This window comes from Talpa europaea (genome assembly GCF_964194135.1).
Source record: "Talpa europaea genome assembly, chromosome: 15".
Lineage (NCBI taxonomy): Eukaryota > Metazoa > Chordata > Mammalia > Eulipotyphla > Talpidae > Talpa > Talpa europaea.
In genome coordinates this window covers 9409080-9426720 of record NC_140083.1, presented here as the reverse complement: position 1 = coordinate 9426720, position 17641 = coordinate 9409080, and the positions used below count along the sequence as shown (strand labels likewise).

The window sequence follows — 17641 nt, the reverse complement described above, 5'->3', positions numbered from 1 at the left end:
AGAGCCTGGGTTCTCAATTCGGCTTTGTGATACCTACTCTTTGTGATACCGATAGAGGTCGTATGAAGTTTTGTGCCCCCCTTTTGGATAGCTGGAAAATAAAAATCTTATCTTTTCATTTTCTCTTCCTCCCGACTGCAGGAGTGCTGTGCCTGCCTGACAGCCTGAATCTTCACAGAGACCCACAGCGCTCAAGCAAGCCAGGAGAACTGCCCATGTTCAGCCAGTCTGAGTTGAGGACCATCGAGCAGTCCCTGCTGGCCACCCGCGTGGGCAGCATCGCAGAACTGAGTAAGTGGACACTGGGCCCCTGGCCCTCTCTGCATCCAGTGTGGCACCTTTCCCCAGAGAGCTGCTTTGTAACCAGCCAGGTGACACCTTTTATTGAGCAACAACACAGTGCTGATGATGGCATGGGGGAGGCGAACTCTGGGTTGGGCAGACCTGGTGAATTTCCTGCCTCTGTCACTGGTGGGTCAAGTTCCTAACCCCTAATCATATCTAAGCCTCAGTTTCCTCTCCTATAAAACAGAGGAAAATAATAGTACCTAGTAGTTTCGGTGACTCAACAAGCTCTTGCTCATGAAGGGGTTGGCCACTGTGGATGGAGCATGGTGAATACATTGTGAATGGTGACTGTTCACTGTTTACTGTGTTGATTTCCACAATGATATCCAAATATCGACATGTCCCCTCAGTTTAGAATCTTTCACTGGCTCCCATCTAACCCACAAGAAAAACCAAAACCCTCAGAAGTACTTCTAGAATGCTCCAGCTATGTCCCTCAGACATCTTTTTCCCCACTTTGCCAGGGCCCACTGACCTTCGGCCACCCTGGCCCTCTTGTTCTGTGACCATAGCTGGCATACCACAGGACCTTTGCACATACTGCTGCTTCTTCCTGGACACTTTCTCCAGATACCCACATGTCTTTCTCTCTCACTATCTTTAAGTCTCACCCAAATGTTACATTCTCAGCGAGGTTCACCCTGATCTCCCTGTTTAAAATTATACCACCCTGATGACCTATATGCCCCTTCACTGTTTCACCTTTCTCCACTACAATTATCTTGTGACATCCTCAATATAATTTTTATTTTTTGATATCAGTTTCATTAGATATAATTCATCCATAGTTCTTAGACTGTTCACCAAGTTGTCCAGCCATAACCACAATCAATTTTAAAACACTTTCGTCACAAGAAGAAACCCAACAACCATTAATAATAGTCCCCCTTCCCCAGTCATAATCTTTTACTCATTTATTTTTTATAAATTATCTATCTCTTCCTACTCTCAATAGAATATATTTTCACAGAGTAGCGATATTTATTTTGTTCACTGATGTAACCCTCACATCAAGAATATTGCCTGGTACATGGCAGTAGAAGCTCAGAAAAATGAAGAGAGGGGAGAAGCAGGGAGAGAGGGAGGGAAGCAGGAAGGGAAAGAGCTGGGAGAACAGAGGTATTGTCAAGAAGATTAGGGCATCCCAAGTTTGAACAATTATTTGCTATGCTTGCACACCCCCTAATTCAGGGCTGTGCTGAGTCTGGCCAACCAGAGGAAAATGAAAATGTATTTACTTGTGATGGAACTGATTGTCCAGTGATTTAGCTGTGTGTAAATTCCTAATGGAACGGGAACATTGATCTCAGAAATGCTACATTATGTTAAAGTGTGAGTTGGTGGGAAGCTCTAGAAAATCCTGAACTATAAAAGGATTCCGGAATCAGAGAGCAGCCAGTTCCTCTTTCCAGGGGAATTCCCTGAACACCCAGGACGGCCCCCTCCTCCCCTCAGCAAGTTGTGTGGTCCTCCGGAAACAAAAATCATTCGCAGCCAATCCAAATCATAGGGGTTCTTATGATCACCAGGAGCTGCTTTCCTGGCACCTGAATTTGGAAATTACATTTCCATTCTCATCAAACCTCTAAAGTCACCAGATGCCTCCAGGCAAAAGGTCTTCTAGCTACTGGTCATTCATGTGCTTCTTTTAAATCAGGGGGGAACCAGAATAATAACATTAAATGCATAAAATGCAGTACGTACATTTACAAAGGAAACCAGTTGTGTTCAGTTTAACTTATTAAAATATTTTAATGTAAATTATGGTATAATAATTCAATGCTTTTTTTCTTACGAGCACATGATAAAACAAGATCTAGCAAGCAGCTCTGATGACCCCATTATTCTGGGGTAGCCATGCATGTGAACGATATTTTAAGATATTTGCAACACTTGGAGCTGGATAAGGAACTGTCTGCATTTTAACAGATCCCTGGGGATTCAGCATTTCCCCTTTGGGAAATGTTACTCTAAGAAGAAATGCCATACATCCTTTGGGACGCTGCAGATTTCCAAGATGTGCTCGTGACCTTGGAAACGTAGAATCTGGCCAAAGGGTTGGGTCATGTCTGCATCGGACAATTTGGGAAGAAGCCCCACACCAGGTGGGCCACATTCTCAAAGGCTTGTCCTGGGGTATCATAAGGACCCCTCCTGGAATCTAACCCTTGGGCTGAGTACCTGCTTAATTCCAAAAAAGGATATGCTGAACAAACCTGCACATCACCTAAGCACCTTTATTTCTCTATGGGGGGGGGGGTAAAATGTTTGTAAGGACAATTTGTTCTGTAAATTAAATGCTACTGTTGCTGTTGAGCATTGACTTTCGCAAATGAGTTGCCAGCACACCAGTGGGTACTGCTAATCACAAATGGCCATAGACATTCATTAATTCCGCCCCATAGAATGAGTGCCCGGAAGCACTTTGGTAAGTCCTGTCGGCCCCTGAAGCTAATGAAATAGCCTTCTTTTCTGATCTGTCTGTAATTTAGACTGGCTTGCACTGTGGTCTAAATCAATATAGCCTCACTCTCTCTGTGTACATAGAGAGCTGTTCTTCATATTCAAAGGTTACTCTGCCAGTGTGGTTTCTAGACACCGCTGTTTTTCCAGCAGAAGTGGGATGGGAAGAATTTATGCCAGCTATCCATCCCTGCTCTTCTTGAATCAGAACTATGTGTGTCCAGGGTCAAAAGCAGAGCCCCTAACCATGGCCTTCTCCATCACCAATAATTATAATAGCAGCAGCTGAGGTTCCCGGGACTAGGGAACTATGAGACATCTACAAGCATTATTTCTAGTGTAAGCATTATCACCCACATAGATGTACAAATAGAGGAAGAGGAGGTTAAACAGCTAATCTAAGATGTGAGCTGAGGGGCTTGTGATTGACTCCTGGCTCCCCAAAGCCCACACTGGGCACCTCGGCACTAGACCATGTTTCCGAAGCGAGAGGCCCAGCAGATGTTTCTACACTTTGCAGATGGAACGGGAGTCCCTCTTGTACGATTAGGATGCCAGCCAGGTCTCTGTTCCTTCCAGCTCTGAGGACTAAATCGGAAATGAGAAAGATACCAAGTAACTGCGGACTCCATCAAGCACATAGATGGAGACCCGACCCCTGCAACCTCTGCCTTGCAAGCCGAGACTTCTCCCTCTAACCCCTACCTGCATCCTCGGGACGTCAGGTTAAAATCCAGCACTGCCTTGGTCAACCAGGATGTCCAAAGCTCTTGCCTTTGTCCAGCCTGTTATGACTTGGGCTAACAATACACCCTCTATTTTTGGAGTACCTACTAAGTACTTTAGTACTTTTGGAGTACCTGCCAAGTACTTTAAATACATTCGAGGCGTTCCCATTCCACAGATGAGATTTTTTTTCTTTTGGTATCCCTCAAACTCTTTTAACCATGGGTTCTTGGAATAGGTAAAAACCATCCTCCTTCTTAGTTATCATTTTGCTGTACATATTTCTTTTTTATGGGTTGTATGTTTTCATATTTGTTTGCTTCTGTTGGAGTTTTTTCCCCCACTACCACCCATAATAGACCTTAATCCTTGCTTCCTACCACCTCCCTCCTCACCTCAGAAAACTTACTCATTTATTAATGTCTACTAGTTTCTGGAAATATTTTCTTTGTTGACTCATCTCTAATGCAAATGTCCAATTTTTTATTTTAAAATATTTTATTTTGTTTTTTTATTGACGTACCATTGGTTTACCCAGTTGTTTGTATTTTGGAAGTATAGGATCTCCACCTTCAGGTATAGTCACCTTACAGCACCCACCACCAAAGCACCCATAGTCCTCTACCACTGTCCATCATGCTCTCTCTCTCTCCACCCTCCTCTTCCCCCTCTAGAGAGCTCAGATCTATGGTCAGCTTTCAAGGTTTGTTTTAAAAGTTTGTCTTTGTCCGTAAGTGTTCAATAATTGTCTTGTCATTCTGACTGGCTCCACTACATATAATTTCCTTGAGCTTCCTATTTAGTTGTAAATGGCAACATTTCATTTTCCCTAGAGCTGAAGAGAGTCCTCCATTGTGTGGCTAGACCACATCGTCCTGATCCAACCCTTTATCGGTAGAAGGTGAGAGGAATTCTTAATGAAACTCATTCAACCAGTTAATATTCCACTGAATTGAACTTTGAACTCAGAGACCTAGACCTGAGCCTACATATATCTGAAATATTTGATAAGGCTACTATAAGGGCTCCCCAATTGCCACAAGCTGGGGATTCTTTAACTCTGAGCCATAGGACATTTGTAAGGAGATGCACCAACCATCATAGTTGACTTAGGTTCTGGCAGGTAGTCCAGATCTCCCTCCCTGAACCAGTGAGTAGGTCTGGGGAAAGTGGGCCCACCCAGTCTCCCCAACTGAGGCCGTGGGGGAGGCGGAGGCCCTGGCTTTCTCACTCTTGAGCCAAATCAGCTCTGCATTTGGGCCCAGCCAATCCCATATTTGTGTTCTTTAAGATTTTTGTCTCAGTTCTTCTACCCAGTGACCCAGCCTAGTTCCCATACCCTCAATTAAACCCCATTAGACAGTTGTTACATTTGCTTTCTGTTGTTTAAAAAAAAAATGACTTTATCATGAAATACCTCTTCCTGTTATCTTTTAACACTAAAAATGGGAACATGTTATTCCCATTCAATGTGATAATCAAAATGGGGCTATTAATTTATAACTGTGCAGAAAAAGGATTTCTGGATTGTCTCTTCTCAGTGTCACCAGAAAAAAAATCCTCTTGTTTCTTGTTTGAAATGCAGACAGAGCATCCTGCCACCCCCAGTCCTTAGGGTGCACCTGTGACCCTCTCAGTTAGCAAAGCAGCCTCTGGAACACCTTGGTATTCTAGAATAATCCATTCCTTCTACCACAGGGCCTTTGCACCTGCTGCTCCTTCTGTCTTAAAATTTCACCCCCGATATTTACAAGGGTCTTCCCTTACTTCATTCAGGCCTCTGCTCAAAAGTTTCTTCCATTAACTCATAGTCACCCCCATTTACAGAGAGATTAAATAATTCATCTAAGGTGACCCAGCTGGTTAGTGACAGGCAGTCTGAGTCCTAACCACCACACTACACCAGCCTTCCAGGAATAGGGCCTTAAATGAGACATGGTCTCTGCCTTTGAGGCTTAGTAGGGAAAGTAGACATGACAACATAACTGTGAAACCTGACAAAATTAAGTAAATAATCTATTAGATTTTATTAGCAGGTGTTACAAGTATACACGGACAGCTTAGCACATCTAACTGGCATCTGTAGAGAGCAGCATCCTTGGTGGGCATAGAGCAGGGGTGGGGAGACAGTTCAGGAAGGTTCCATGGAAGAAGTGGCATTTGATCACAGCCTTGTAGGTATTCAGTGTTTGGGAAGAAGATGGAAAAGGCACTCCAATATGGAAAAACAAAAGCAGGGAACTGAAAGTGTAGGAGAGCAGGGTGATGCTCAGAGGAGACGGTTAGGACAATCAAGGCCACAGACTTTCCCGCATCTTGGGAATTGGAGGGCTGATCCAGGGACCAGAGAAATGAACCTGCTCACCTTCTCTACTCTCTTTTAATTTTTATTGTTTTGAGCTTTTTTACGGGAGCTTTCAAGAAAGAAGCTAGAAATCTGTGGATACCCCAACCTGCCCTAGATGGAAGGTGCAAGAAAGTAAACACCACTTTGTTAAGCTTCTTATTCCAGTAATACCAAGTAGCAGATGCCATACTTCAAAATCAGGAGCTATAGAAAAGTTGGAAGGGAATGTCACCCACAATTCCACTTAGCAGAGAAATCCTTGGTCAACATTTTAGTATTTTTTTTTTCATTCTGGTATTTACCCAGTGCATAGTCTTTTAATAACATAATCCTGATCACACTGTATGCAATTTTGAATTTAGCTTTTTCCCCACTTCCCATTTCAACAAGAGGATATTTTTTCATGTAAACACTTTTAATGATTGCATTCATTTATTATTTTAGCACATGGATGTACCAGAGTTTATTTATCCTTGTTCTTACTTGTAAACATTCTTTCTTTGTCAAATTTTGGACCCTGCAAATAAGATTTGCTTGAAAATCCTTGTGCACGAATATTTGACTGCATTTTGGATTCTAACATTGGGAAGGTTCCCAGAAATGGAATTACTGAATTAAGGGTAAGGAGCCTTTGTGAACACCTTGGCTGCATAATGCTGGATTGCCTGAAGACACATTTGGAACTGGCCATGGCCTTACTGGACAGACTGAATGGGAGGCTTAGCTCAGCACAGGGTGCAGAACAGGGGTGTCAGTCAGATAGACTCAGGCTGGCATCTTGTCTCTGCCTCTTACCAACTTTCACTTTGAGCCCCAGTTTCCTTATCTGTAAAATAGGATCTCGCAACCCTGGCATCATGGACATGTCAGGCTCAATTCGTGGTGGGGACTGTCCTGTGCATTGTAGGATGTTTAGCACCAACTCTAACCTCCACCCTGAAGATGCCAGTAGCAGCCCCCTGGATGTGGCAACACAAATGTCTCTAGACAGACATTGCCCAGTGTCTCCAGGAGGCATAGTCACCATGGTTGGGGATCGCTGCTGTAAAATTGAAATAATATGACACACATCTAGTAGAACTGTGTGAAGATGAGAAGCAGCAGTGCAAGGGGCCTTGCCACATGCCTGGTGCAGTGCAGGTGCTCAGGAATGGCAGCTTTTCATAAGGTTCCTAGTGGTGGTGACAGGTTTCCCACAGCTGGTTGCTCCAGAACTCCCAGAAGACAAACTAGATCAGCCTGGAGGCCATTTCCTGCTCTGGAAGTTTGAGTCTGGTTCTTGGCCAAGCACAAAGCAGTGTCCTCTCCTCTCCCTCCAGGGGCACAGCCTGTTGAGAAACAGGGTCACTCCTCAGGGCTTTGCTGCAGAAGCCTCTCCCTCCATTCGGTCCTGATGCCTGAATGCAGCTTTCCTCCTGGAGGACAGCGAGGGTAGACATGGGTCAATGATGGGAAGCCCACGTCCTTCTAGCTGCAGTTCCCTGGGGAGGGAGGTTGCCCCTCTCTCCCCACCAGCACCGCTTCTCAGACCCTGCCCTCAGTGCAAACTCACTGGAAATCCAAACCCTCTGAAAAGCTCACCCAACAATTTTTACGAATCCCCAGAGGGCATCTCACGGATAGATAACCCCGGATAGATAACCCTTCTTCCTGCCCTGCTGCTGAGTCCTTGACCTGAGTCCAAAGGCACAATTCCTTCCTCAAGGCCTTCAATTGATTAGATGTGGCTCACCCACCTTAGGGAAGGTAACCTGCCTTACTCAAAATCTACTAATTTAAATGTCAGTCACATCTAAAAAAAAAAACAAACAAAAAAAAAACCTTCACAACAACATCTAGTGTTTGACCCAGGAACTAAGCACCAAAGTCTAGCTCCACAAAAAATTAACCATTGCAGATTACTTAGGTGAGTGTCCCCCAAAGTGTGCAACACACCCCACTGTACAGGTAATGATTTTAGGGGGATGGAGCAGTGCCTTAAATAAATAACATTGGCATTGGAGTGATTCTTTTAAATTCTAATTGCTCCATTTGATATGAGTCCCTAACACTTCTCTAACACTTGTCAAAATAAAGTAGGACCAAATTCAGCCATAAATTAATTACACGGTTTGTTTTCATCAAATTAACTTTTACAATGACCTTCTGTTTATGGCAAGTGATTCCAATTTTCCATTTATGGTAGTGACATAACATTTCCTTTTTCAATGTATGTGTTTTTTAAAGAATGAATAACAGGCAATTCTAGCCCAGCGCTCTCAATGCTATGATTAGAAAAGGGCAGCGTGACAGCACGAGGGGTGATGGGGGAAATTCTGGTATGGTTTTCTGGAAAAATTAATACAGAAGCTGATATCTGAATGATCAATAGGAATTAGCCTGGAGAAAAGAAGAGAAAGAAAGTTCTGGATAAAGATAATTGCATATGCACCGGGGTCAGAGGCAAGAGACAGTAAATATACTCCATTCTGGTGACTGCAATTGAGACAGTATTGGCTGCAGCAAGGGCGTGTCTGCAGCGAGGGTGGTGGAAAGCAGACCCCCCCCCCACTACCACCAGGGTTTCCTGTGCCTTGTTAGGAGCTATAGGTTCCAGAAGAGCAGCACTGGAATTATCCTAGTAGCCCTCTCTGCTCAAAACAGCACAGATCTGGTAAGCCCTTGACAGTTACATGGTGCATAAACAAGAAGCTTTCCTGTCTGCTTGAGGGGAGACCTGGAGGTCCCCAGGAACCTCCCCAGTTGAATGAGGACTATAATCTGTAGGACTATAATCTGTAGGATTCTTGCAGCTCATCCACTTTGAATTCCTGGCTACTTGAAGGATCTAATATCTTACTCTTGTCCACAGGTGACCTGGTGTCCCGAGCCATGCATCACCTGCAGCCCCTCAACGCCAAGCACCACGGCAATGGCACCCCCCTGCACAACAAGCAGGGGGCGCTCTACTGGGAGCCTGAGGCCCTGTACACCCTTTGCTATTTCATGCACTGCCCGCAAATGGAGTGGGAAAATCCCAACGTGGAGCCTTCCAAAGTCAACCTCCAAGTGGAAAGGTAAGTGAGACCTGCTTTCGCCTTGGATGGCCTAAGACTAGTTCCGTGGGTGGGAACAGGGTGTCTCCAGGCTGGCATGGGAGTGGGGAAGGTGAGGGATGCAGGGTGTCAGAGCTGCCCCAGTCCTTAGAAACTTGTTGGAGGCCTCCAGATGGAACCTCATGTCCTGAGGCCGTAGCTGAGACCCTGGTGGGGTCTTTGAAATAACTGGGGTCAGAAGAGTGGGTTTGCAGGGTCTGCGAGGGGATGTCGGCAGCGCTGGGTGGCTCCCTTGTGAGGGCAGCTGTGGGGGAAGCCAACCTTTTGGGCGGGGCGTGTCTTGTCTTCATTTCTTCCTGGCTGCCCTGGGGACTCCTGCGGGAACCATAAACAACTGCTCAGGTGGAGTAAGCCTCTGAGGTGGGCAGTGGGTGTGGGCAGGAGACCAGCTCCTGGGGGAAAGGGAGTGGGGCCGGAATCCTCAGGAGAAAGGAAGGAACAGGAGCAGGAGAGAAGAAAGAGAGAGCTTGCTAGGAGAGGAAGCGCCCTCTGACCTGGTTTCTGCTGCAGTTATAACATTACTCTGTGCCTCGGCTTCCCCAGCTGTAAACCTACTGCTGAACTAAGCGGTTCCCTTCTAAGTTGAACTAAGCAGAAAACCCCAGCTTCTCTGAGGATGATGTCCCTCTGGATAATTTCGCTCCCTGGAGGTAGGGTCTCAGAAAGCGTCAGGAGAGGAGCCTATCTGGAGCACTGCCCCCCACTTCCTCCAGCACCAGGTTCCCAGAGCTCAGCACTCCACAGGGTCTCCCCATTAGGTCCCTCGCTACCCTTCTGCCCCCCCACCCAGGCCTTCATACCCAACTGTTGTTGTGATCCTGATTTACCTAAAGAGCAGTTAAGACCCACAGGCTCTGTGACCCAGACTTCCAGGTTCAAATCCAGTCTCTTCCAATTAAAAATGAGGGGCCTTGGGAAAGTGCATTGACTCTTATGCCTCAGTTTCTTCATCTGCAAAATAAGGCAACTAAGAGTAATTCCTCCAGAGGACAGTTTGAAGACTGAATGAATTGAACATCCCCAGCACACATGCTTGATAATTGTGCTTTTATTATTGTTTGGGTATTTGCATGGGACCGAACTACCCTTTTTGGAGCCCAGTGCTGTTTTCTCTTCTTGTTAAATATTCCAAGTGGTTTTGAAATGTTCTCTGACTGCTCTGTTTCTGCCCAGAAGCACTGGGGCTTTGTTGGACTCCTTTACAAAACCATGTCTCGACTTTGGGTTAAGGAAGAGACTGGAGCATGGGAGAGACGGAAGTTGCCTCTATTTTTTTTCCGATCAAGTCTGGTGTTGATGTAATCGGGGAATTACTCAGGTCTTTACTACCCAGGCCAAACCAATGGGTACATTTTGGCGTGCCAAGCATGCTCAAAATGAAGACGTGGCAAAATATGCGTCCCTGGGCAAAAAATAACCTCAGCCAGATACATCAAAACTTAGCTTTCTCTGAGAGTGATCTGGAGATTTAAGAGAATGAAACCATTGGCCTCAGGCTGAGGGGTGTCTGGTTCTTCTGCTCCCCCTCCCCCACATGACAATGTGAACAAGTCAGTTTCTCTGAGTCATCTCCTTGCCTGGTCTTCCTTTCCCATCTCTATGCAGATGGATACCGCCCCACCCCTCACCCCACCCATTTCCAGCTAGATGTTGCCTACTCTGAGTTCCAGAACCTTCTTCTCACATTCAGCCTTCCGGTTTCCACTGTCAAGTCTCACACTCTTTTCTGAGGCTGACTCTTGTGCTCATAGCACCTTAGTCTTTTCTGCCTAACACTTGCAGCTATTTATAATTGTGGGTGCATTTCTGTGTTTACAGACTGTAAATTTCACGATGGCCAAGAAGACATCTGTTTAGGTTTTCATGCCACACCTAGTGCTAATCTCAATAACTGGAGCAGGGTGAGAAGTCAACAAATATTTGTAGAGTGGAAGAATGAACAAATCCATTGAGCCAGTCAGTTAAGGAACAATTCTCTCTGGGGTGGTCAACACTACCTCAAAACTAAAACCATCCTTTTTCCTTCCAGTCTCTAAGAATGGTGTCACTATCAACTTGGTCACCCCAGTCAAAAAACTGGCTCCCTCCAGCAGCCACCTCGTCAGTGGTCTTATTGACGCTATTTCTGTGACATCTCTCATTTCTCTATTCATTTCTCTCCACGTAGTTGCTACCACTACTTTCTTCCACTACTGCGTAGATTTCTAAATGGTCTCCCTGGGCCTCCCTGGTGGTGCAGGGGTTAAAGTCTCAGCGCTATCAAGGTATCTCCAGTCACTGTGTCATGAGTGGCATGAGTTCGATCCCCGGCTAGGAAGCTGACCCACACAGTGCAGCAGACCTCTCCTGTCTCACCCCCTCAGCAGTGTATTTCAGTAGCACATCTGCCTGTTCTGCTCTCTGCTCTGTCTCTGGTGAATTCTCTCATCCCCCACACCCCACACCTCTGGCTTACACCTCAGTTCTTACATGCATAAATAAATAAATAAATTTTTAAATGGTCTCCCTGGATATGAAACTTAATATCCTCTGACAAGCTCCATCCTCCTCATGGTCACCAGATTGAAACTTCTAAAATATCAGTCTCATCACATGTTATATTCCTTGCTCCCGCTCAACACAGTTGCTTGACCCCCCTGTTACATCTTCTATTGTACGGTTTCCATCTTCCCTTCTGGAATCTATTTCAGGATTCATATGGAATTGGAGTGACTGTACATCTAGGGAAACCATCTAAGCATTCCAGATCAGATTTTAAGAGGCAAGAGCTGTAAGGAAGAGCAAAAAGAAAATGTCCCAAAATTTGTTGGCATCATTTGCCTTCTTTCTACTCCTCCTTGGTTGAATTTTCAGGAATAAGCACTAAACACAAAGTAGACCTTGTCATTTTTACTTCTGTTTGGTCCTCAGGAAAGAATATGGATTTGGGAGTCAGCTTGACCTTTGATTTGGGTCCCACTTCTATTTCTGTATGCCTGAGACCTTCAGCAAGTCATTTCACCTTTTTGAACCTCTTCTCCTCGACTGCACAATGAAAACAAGACCAGACTTGTGGGGGGTTGTGTGAGCAATGAATTCATATTGGAGTTAAAACATCCAGTGCCAACTTGGCACAAAGAGAGCTTCTACCCTCTACCCCCAAAAGTAGCTTATCTTTGGAGGGTGACTCTAAAATACTATTTTCATCACCCCTACAGAAACCTGTGTGTGATTCCTTCTAAATAGAAAGCTACTTCTCCCTATTCCCTGATGGAACAGACACTGATTTTCTAGCATCTGAAAAGACACATGGGAAGGCTTCAGAGGAGAGAAGGACTCTGTTTCAGTCAAGTGTTTACAACCCCATACCAAAACCTCCAAACAAGAAATTTCTAGTGGGACGTAGGAGTCTAAATTGGAGATGTCTCTCTCTCTCTCTATCTTCTCCTATCTTCCCCCATCTCCAAATCAGACAACACTTCCTTGAATCTTCAGCTCTATTCTGGCAAAGTCATGTAGGACCATGGCGCTTATATGGTTTCCCACTTGACTAAGCTCATCAAGGATAGGGGTGGAATATTATTTGCTTTAGTCTGTACCCAGCAGAAAGCCTGGGAAATAGTTGTCAACTGAAATATAGAGTGTTTCGTATCAAAAGAGACTTTCTTGGCTGACGTGCTTGGAAGCAAGCCTGCATGCACCATATTACTCTTTTATGTGGGCACAACTTTAGAGTTGCTACGTTTGTTTTGGACAGTTTCATTTTTCATTGTGGGATTTGGGAGAAGCTCAGTGCCAGTGTGGAATTTCTATAGTTTAAGTTTTCCCAGAACTTTGGGGAGAATTTTTTGTGCTTCTGAAATCTTTAATGTACCTTTAGATTTTTATTTTTTAAAAACTCAGATAAATTGAATAAGATTAATGATTATTTACCAAAATGTTCATTTTCCAAATGGTAATGATAAGTGTAAACACTTTTATGTTGATAGAAGGAATTATATGAGGCAGCTGTTTTAAAATGAAATCATCTTAAGTCTATAACAACATTTTCCTCCCCTATATCATTACTGGAACTATCAGTGATTCTAGATGTGTTTGGCCATAGATGATTTCAGTAATTTATTACCGTCCAGTGAAAAAATAGTTGGATAAATAGGAGTATTTTGTTGCCTGAGGTAGATGTGAAGGTCAGAGAGTAGCAGTGATTGGCTTCACCCAGAAGACTAGACAATTAGATAGCCTACTCTCCCCCAGTCTTACTGAGAAAAACAGAATTTATATGTAGGTAGTGGCATCTCTAGTCCTTTGTGCAAGCAGAGCTGTACAAATAGATGTAACAGACTATCAGGGGAATCTAAATCACAAACAATAAGGTCCAATTATCAATTGCCAACTGTTTGAGGAAAACTAATGGGAAAAACAAAACAATCTTAAGAATGAAAGAATTTACACTTGAAGAAACAGAGTTAATAATGCACACTTAGCAAATATGCAAAATTTCCAGCATGTTAGTTCTTACTCCTCCTTATCTTCCCATTTGAGTGGAAGAATCTTTGATATAGTCAGCACTACTAGGAGTAATCTTAGTTGCAAAATTTGAAACTATTAAGGACTACTTACAGTAGAGAGAAAAATTCTGGGAGACCCAGTGGAGGCAGAGTGTTATCAAATGGGGATTTGGCCCTGAGTTATTATTTAAGTCTGTTCCCCATAGAAAATTGATAAAAATTGCAGTATAAACTGTGTTACTAAACAACATTGTTTATGGTAAAAAAAAAAAAAATAACCCTAGATTGCTAGATTCCTTCTGGCCTGGTAGTACCATAAATACTTCATAAAGATCCAGAGTTTTGGGTTTCCCTATATTCATTGACTCTTGTAATGGACCATGTCCCAAACAGGACCTGGAAGCTATACTTGGAACAGGACTTGGAAGCTGTATCTATGGAGTTGTTATAAGAGATATTGAGGTTCATAAACCAGCAGGTTCCTACAACCATCCAAGGGTGTCTTCACCTAAGTGTTATCTGGGCAGTAGACAGCACTGGTGATTCTGAGGAAGCAGGTGAAGAGACCAGCCCCATGTCTGTCACCTGAGCTCTCCCTCCACAGAGGCACAAGGATTCCTAAAGGAGCATAATGAGCACTTGATGAACACCTACTGTGTGCTGTGTACTGAGTGAAGACTTACCGAGTTTAGTTTAATTCTTAACATCAACCGTGTGAGGTAGGAATGCCTTCATCTACAGATGAGATGATTCAATTAAGTCTTTAATTGCTACTCAGTAGGAAAATACTATTTAGAAGCTTTTAAGGTAGTGCTAAGACCATCATAGTGCATTAGTTATATCACTAGGTATTTTTCACTCCAGAGCCAAATGCCTGAGTTAATATCTTGGTTCTAACATTTATTAGCTGTGTGGCCTTCAACGGGTTACTTAACCATACTGAACCCCCAATTCCTTATTTATAAAAATGGGAGATAATCATGGACTCATGTCAGAGGCCATTATGATGCTTGTGTGTGTGTGTATAGTGTGTGTGTGTAGTATGATATATATGTATATATCAATATTGATATATGTATATATGTATTGATATATGTATATATTATATATATATCAGTATTGATAGCTGTATATATATATATATATATATATATATATATCAATCTATACATACACAGCACTTAAGACCTAGCACACATTAGACTCTTTATAGACGACGTCCATTATCATTCTCACTGTCATGGTGCTTATTACCTGAATGTATTGTAACTCTCCATGCATTGGAACCACCGAAGATCTTACTAAAATGTAGATTCTATTCATCAGATCTGGGGTGGGAACTGAGAGTCTTCATTTCTAACAAGCTCCCAGGTGAGGCTGATGCTGCAGGTCCTGGGACCACACAGTGAATAACTACATATTGTAGATTAGTAGGTTTTTAATTTATTTATAAATAAATTACAAATTAATTTGTAATTTATTTCCCCAACCTACTCTGACTCACATTTTTAAGTCACATATATGCAAGAAATAAGTTCTGCATGAGGATTATTGTCTCTCTGGGAAAGCTCAGCACATAAGAGGTGCCCGATAAATGCTCCCTCAGCTTGGGGGGTTGCCTTGAGCCTTGCAGGGTCTGTACACCCCTTGCCTCATGACAGGTGAACCTCTCTGCAAAAGGAATGTATTCTGGGGTCAGCTGCGGCCATCAGGCAGGACTCTCAGACTTTGGAGCAGTAGCGGCCAAGGGAAGATGCTGGGCATTCAAATATATGGTCATCTGCAGCCTAACGAGGTGGCCAGCTCCTGCAGCATGGCTCAGGGATAGCAAATTAGTGACAAGGGTGCCAGAGAAAGGTGAGGCCAGATTTGACAGGTGTCTGCCCGGGGAAAGGCATGAGGGCATATGGGAAACCTCACCAGCTGTTAAACACCTCCAGCCTCCAGGGCTTGTCAAATAGCTTGGTGTCACCCAGGAGTTTTTTCCCAGCCAAGGGGAAGAGATTGCTCTTGACCACAGGTGACAAGATGAGGGGTTCAAGTTGAAGGGCAGCCCTCTCTCCCAACAGGCAGAGTTAAACTGCTCAAATGGGGCCTCCCTTGAGCACAGCACTGTGAAGCTGTCTGCAGCCTCTGCGGTACGGGTTCAATCCCAGCCAGTCGGTGAGATACCCACATGGTGAGGCAGACCTCTTCTGCCTCACCCGCTGCTCCCCTCAGCAGTGTATTTCAGTCTGTCTTCCTGTTCTGTTCCCTGCTCTGTCTCTGTTGACTCCTCTCACCCTCCCTTGCATCTGGCCTGTACCCTGGTTCTTGTATAAATAAATGTCTTTAAAAATAAAAAACCGCTCAAAGGCATATACTGCACTTGCTCATTTCAAAACCCAGCTCTTTTCTGAGCCTCAGTTAACTGGCTGCTCTAGCAGTTTGCCTTGCTCTAACACCAGCTTTTGATGTTATGGGAAAAGGAAAGAAAACCTTACCTTTGTGACGCAAACACGAAGGAAATAGCTCTGCACTGTCTGAATCGGTAACCACAAGCCATGTGAGGCTGCTTCAATTTAAAAGAATTAAAATTAAATAAAACTAAAGCTTCCATTCCTCACCACCACTAGTGTCATTCCAAAGGCTCCATAGCTACATGTGGCTAATGATGCCTGTTTGGGACAACGCAAATAAAGGACACTTGCATCATCACAGAAACGTCCTTTGAGTTCAATGCAGGTGGCATCCCCCTTTTAGCAAAATTGCCCATGAAATGTAGCACTGCCAGGGGGACAAGGGAAAGAGTAACTGTAGAGACCAGGGAAACGCTCACCTGCCAGAGTGTATTTCATGTTCCTGTGTTTTGATCACCTGACAGCTGAGTTCTTTGAAGCAATCATCATCTTCACCAGCACCGAGATTGTTGTTATGACATAGTAGGCTCTTTTCTAAGTGCATCAGCTTGTTGCGTCCTTGCAAAGTTTTTTTTTAAAGATTTATTTTACCCATTTGTGCATACAAGAACTGGGGTGTAGGCCAGAGGTGCAAGGAGTAAGAGGATTCACCAGAGACAGTGGAGAGCAGAACAGGCAGATCAACTGAAATACACTGCTGAGGGGAGCAATGGGCAAGACAGGAGAGATCTGCTACACCATGCGGGTCAGCTCCTTGGTCGGGGATTGAACTCATGCTGCAGTGGCTGGCAATAGCTTGATAGCTCTGAGACTTCATCCCCTGTGCCACCAAGGAGGCCCCACACAGGGATCTTATGAGTGTATTAGCACCATCTTCCACTATTGCTGCTTCTATCTTCTGATGAGCAACTTCAGGCTCAGAGAGATTGTGTAGCTTGTCCAGGTAACACAGCAAGGCAAAGGCAGGAGTCCAGGTCCCCCATTCTCTACCTTGTACCATGTCCTGGGGATAGGGATGATGCCTAGCATGAGGGAGAGGACACAGGATTCCAGGTTAAAGGCCTGGAAATCTCCATCCAGGAACATTCTTGCTTTAAAATTCTCCTTCCACCTCTTTTTCCTTCTAGTATTTCCTTTGAATGGGGCTTCTATAAATATTACTAATATAAATGGGATCATCATCATCCAGTCACTTCATCTGATTAGACAACAGTTAAAAACCTTTAAGAGACCTATTTACCCGCCAAGGACAGATTGCCGTGGTGACAACATACACCCTGCTGCTGGAATCTTCACCTCAGTGCTACTTGAGCTGTTTGTTTTATTTTTAAAACGTTTTGGTTATTTATTTTATTTCGAACTTTCTGTTCAGCTGTTGATTCTTCATTCATTCACTTGGTGAACAAGCACTGAGTGTCCGTTCTAAGCATGATGATCAAAAGAGTTAGGGATTCTCGAATTCCTATCTGTGCCCGGCACCGTTATCAGTATTTCACGTGAACTCACTTATGGATCCCTCATGATAATCTCAGGAGGCAGGCATAGTCCTGACACCCCCATATTATAGATGGGGAGAGTGAGGCAGCAGTGAGGATAAGCAACCTGCCCAAGGTCGCAGGTATCAGAAGTGGTCCTGTGTTGGGGTGGTGAGGTGGCAGGGCAGGGAACCCCATAGCTCCCAAGCTGTGCAGCTCATTGACATCAAGGAAAGAAAGTGCAAAATGTCTGATAGGGGTGCAGATAAACTGCCAGAGGGGATCAGGGTAGGGTTTTGTG

General features: G+C 44.2%; 1 protein-coding gene across 3 annotated transcripts in view; it reads left to right on the top strand.

Annotated features, from left to right (window-relative positions):
• The window catches only part of ABTB3 (ankyrin repeat and BTB domain containing 3), a gene marked incomplete at both ends in the record, with an annotated part of 237663 nt that overhangs the window by 145252 nt on the left and 74770 nt on the right, over nucleotides 1-17641 (top strand). For 2 of the 3 annotated variants that reach the window (XM_084256323.1, XM_084256322.1), the window contains 2 exons: nucleotides 142-291; nucleotides 8736-8940. In XM_084256323.1, coding sequence (XP_084112449.1) covers nucleotides 142-291; nucleotides 8736-8940 — 355 coding nt within the window. Of the gene's footprint in view, nucleotides 1-12; nucleotides 292-8735; nucleotides 8941-17641 lie in introns of those variants that run through there. The other variant, XM_084256325.1, reaches the window with a different exon arrangement.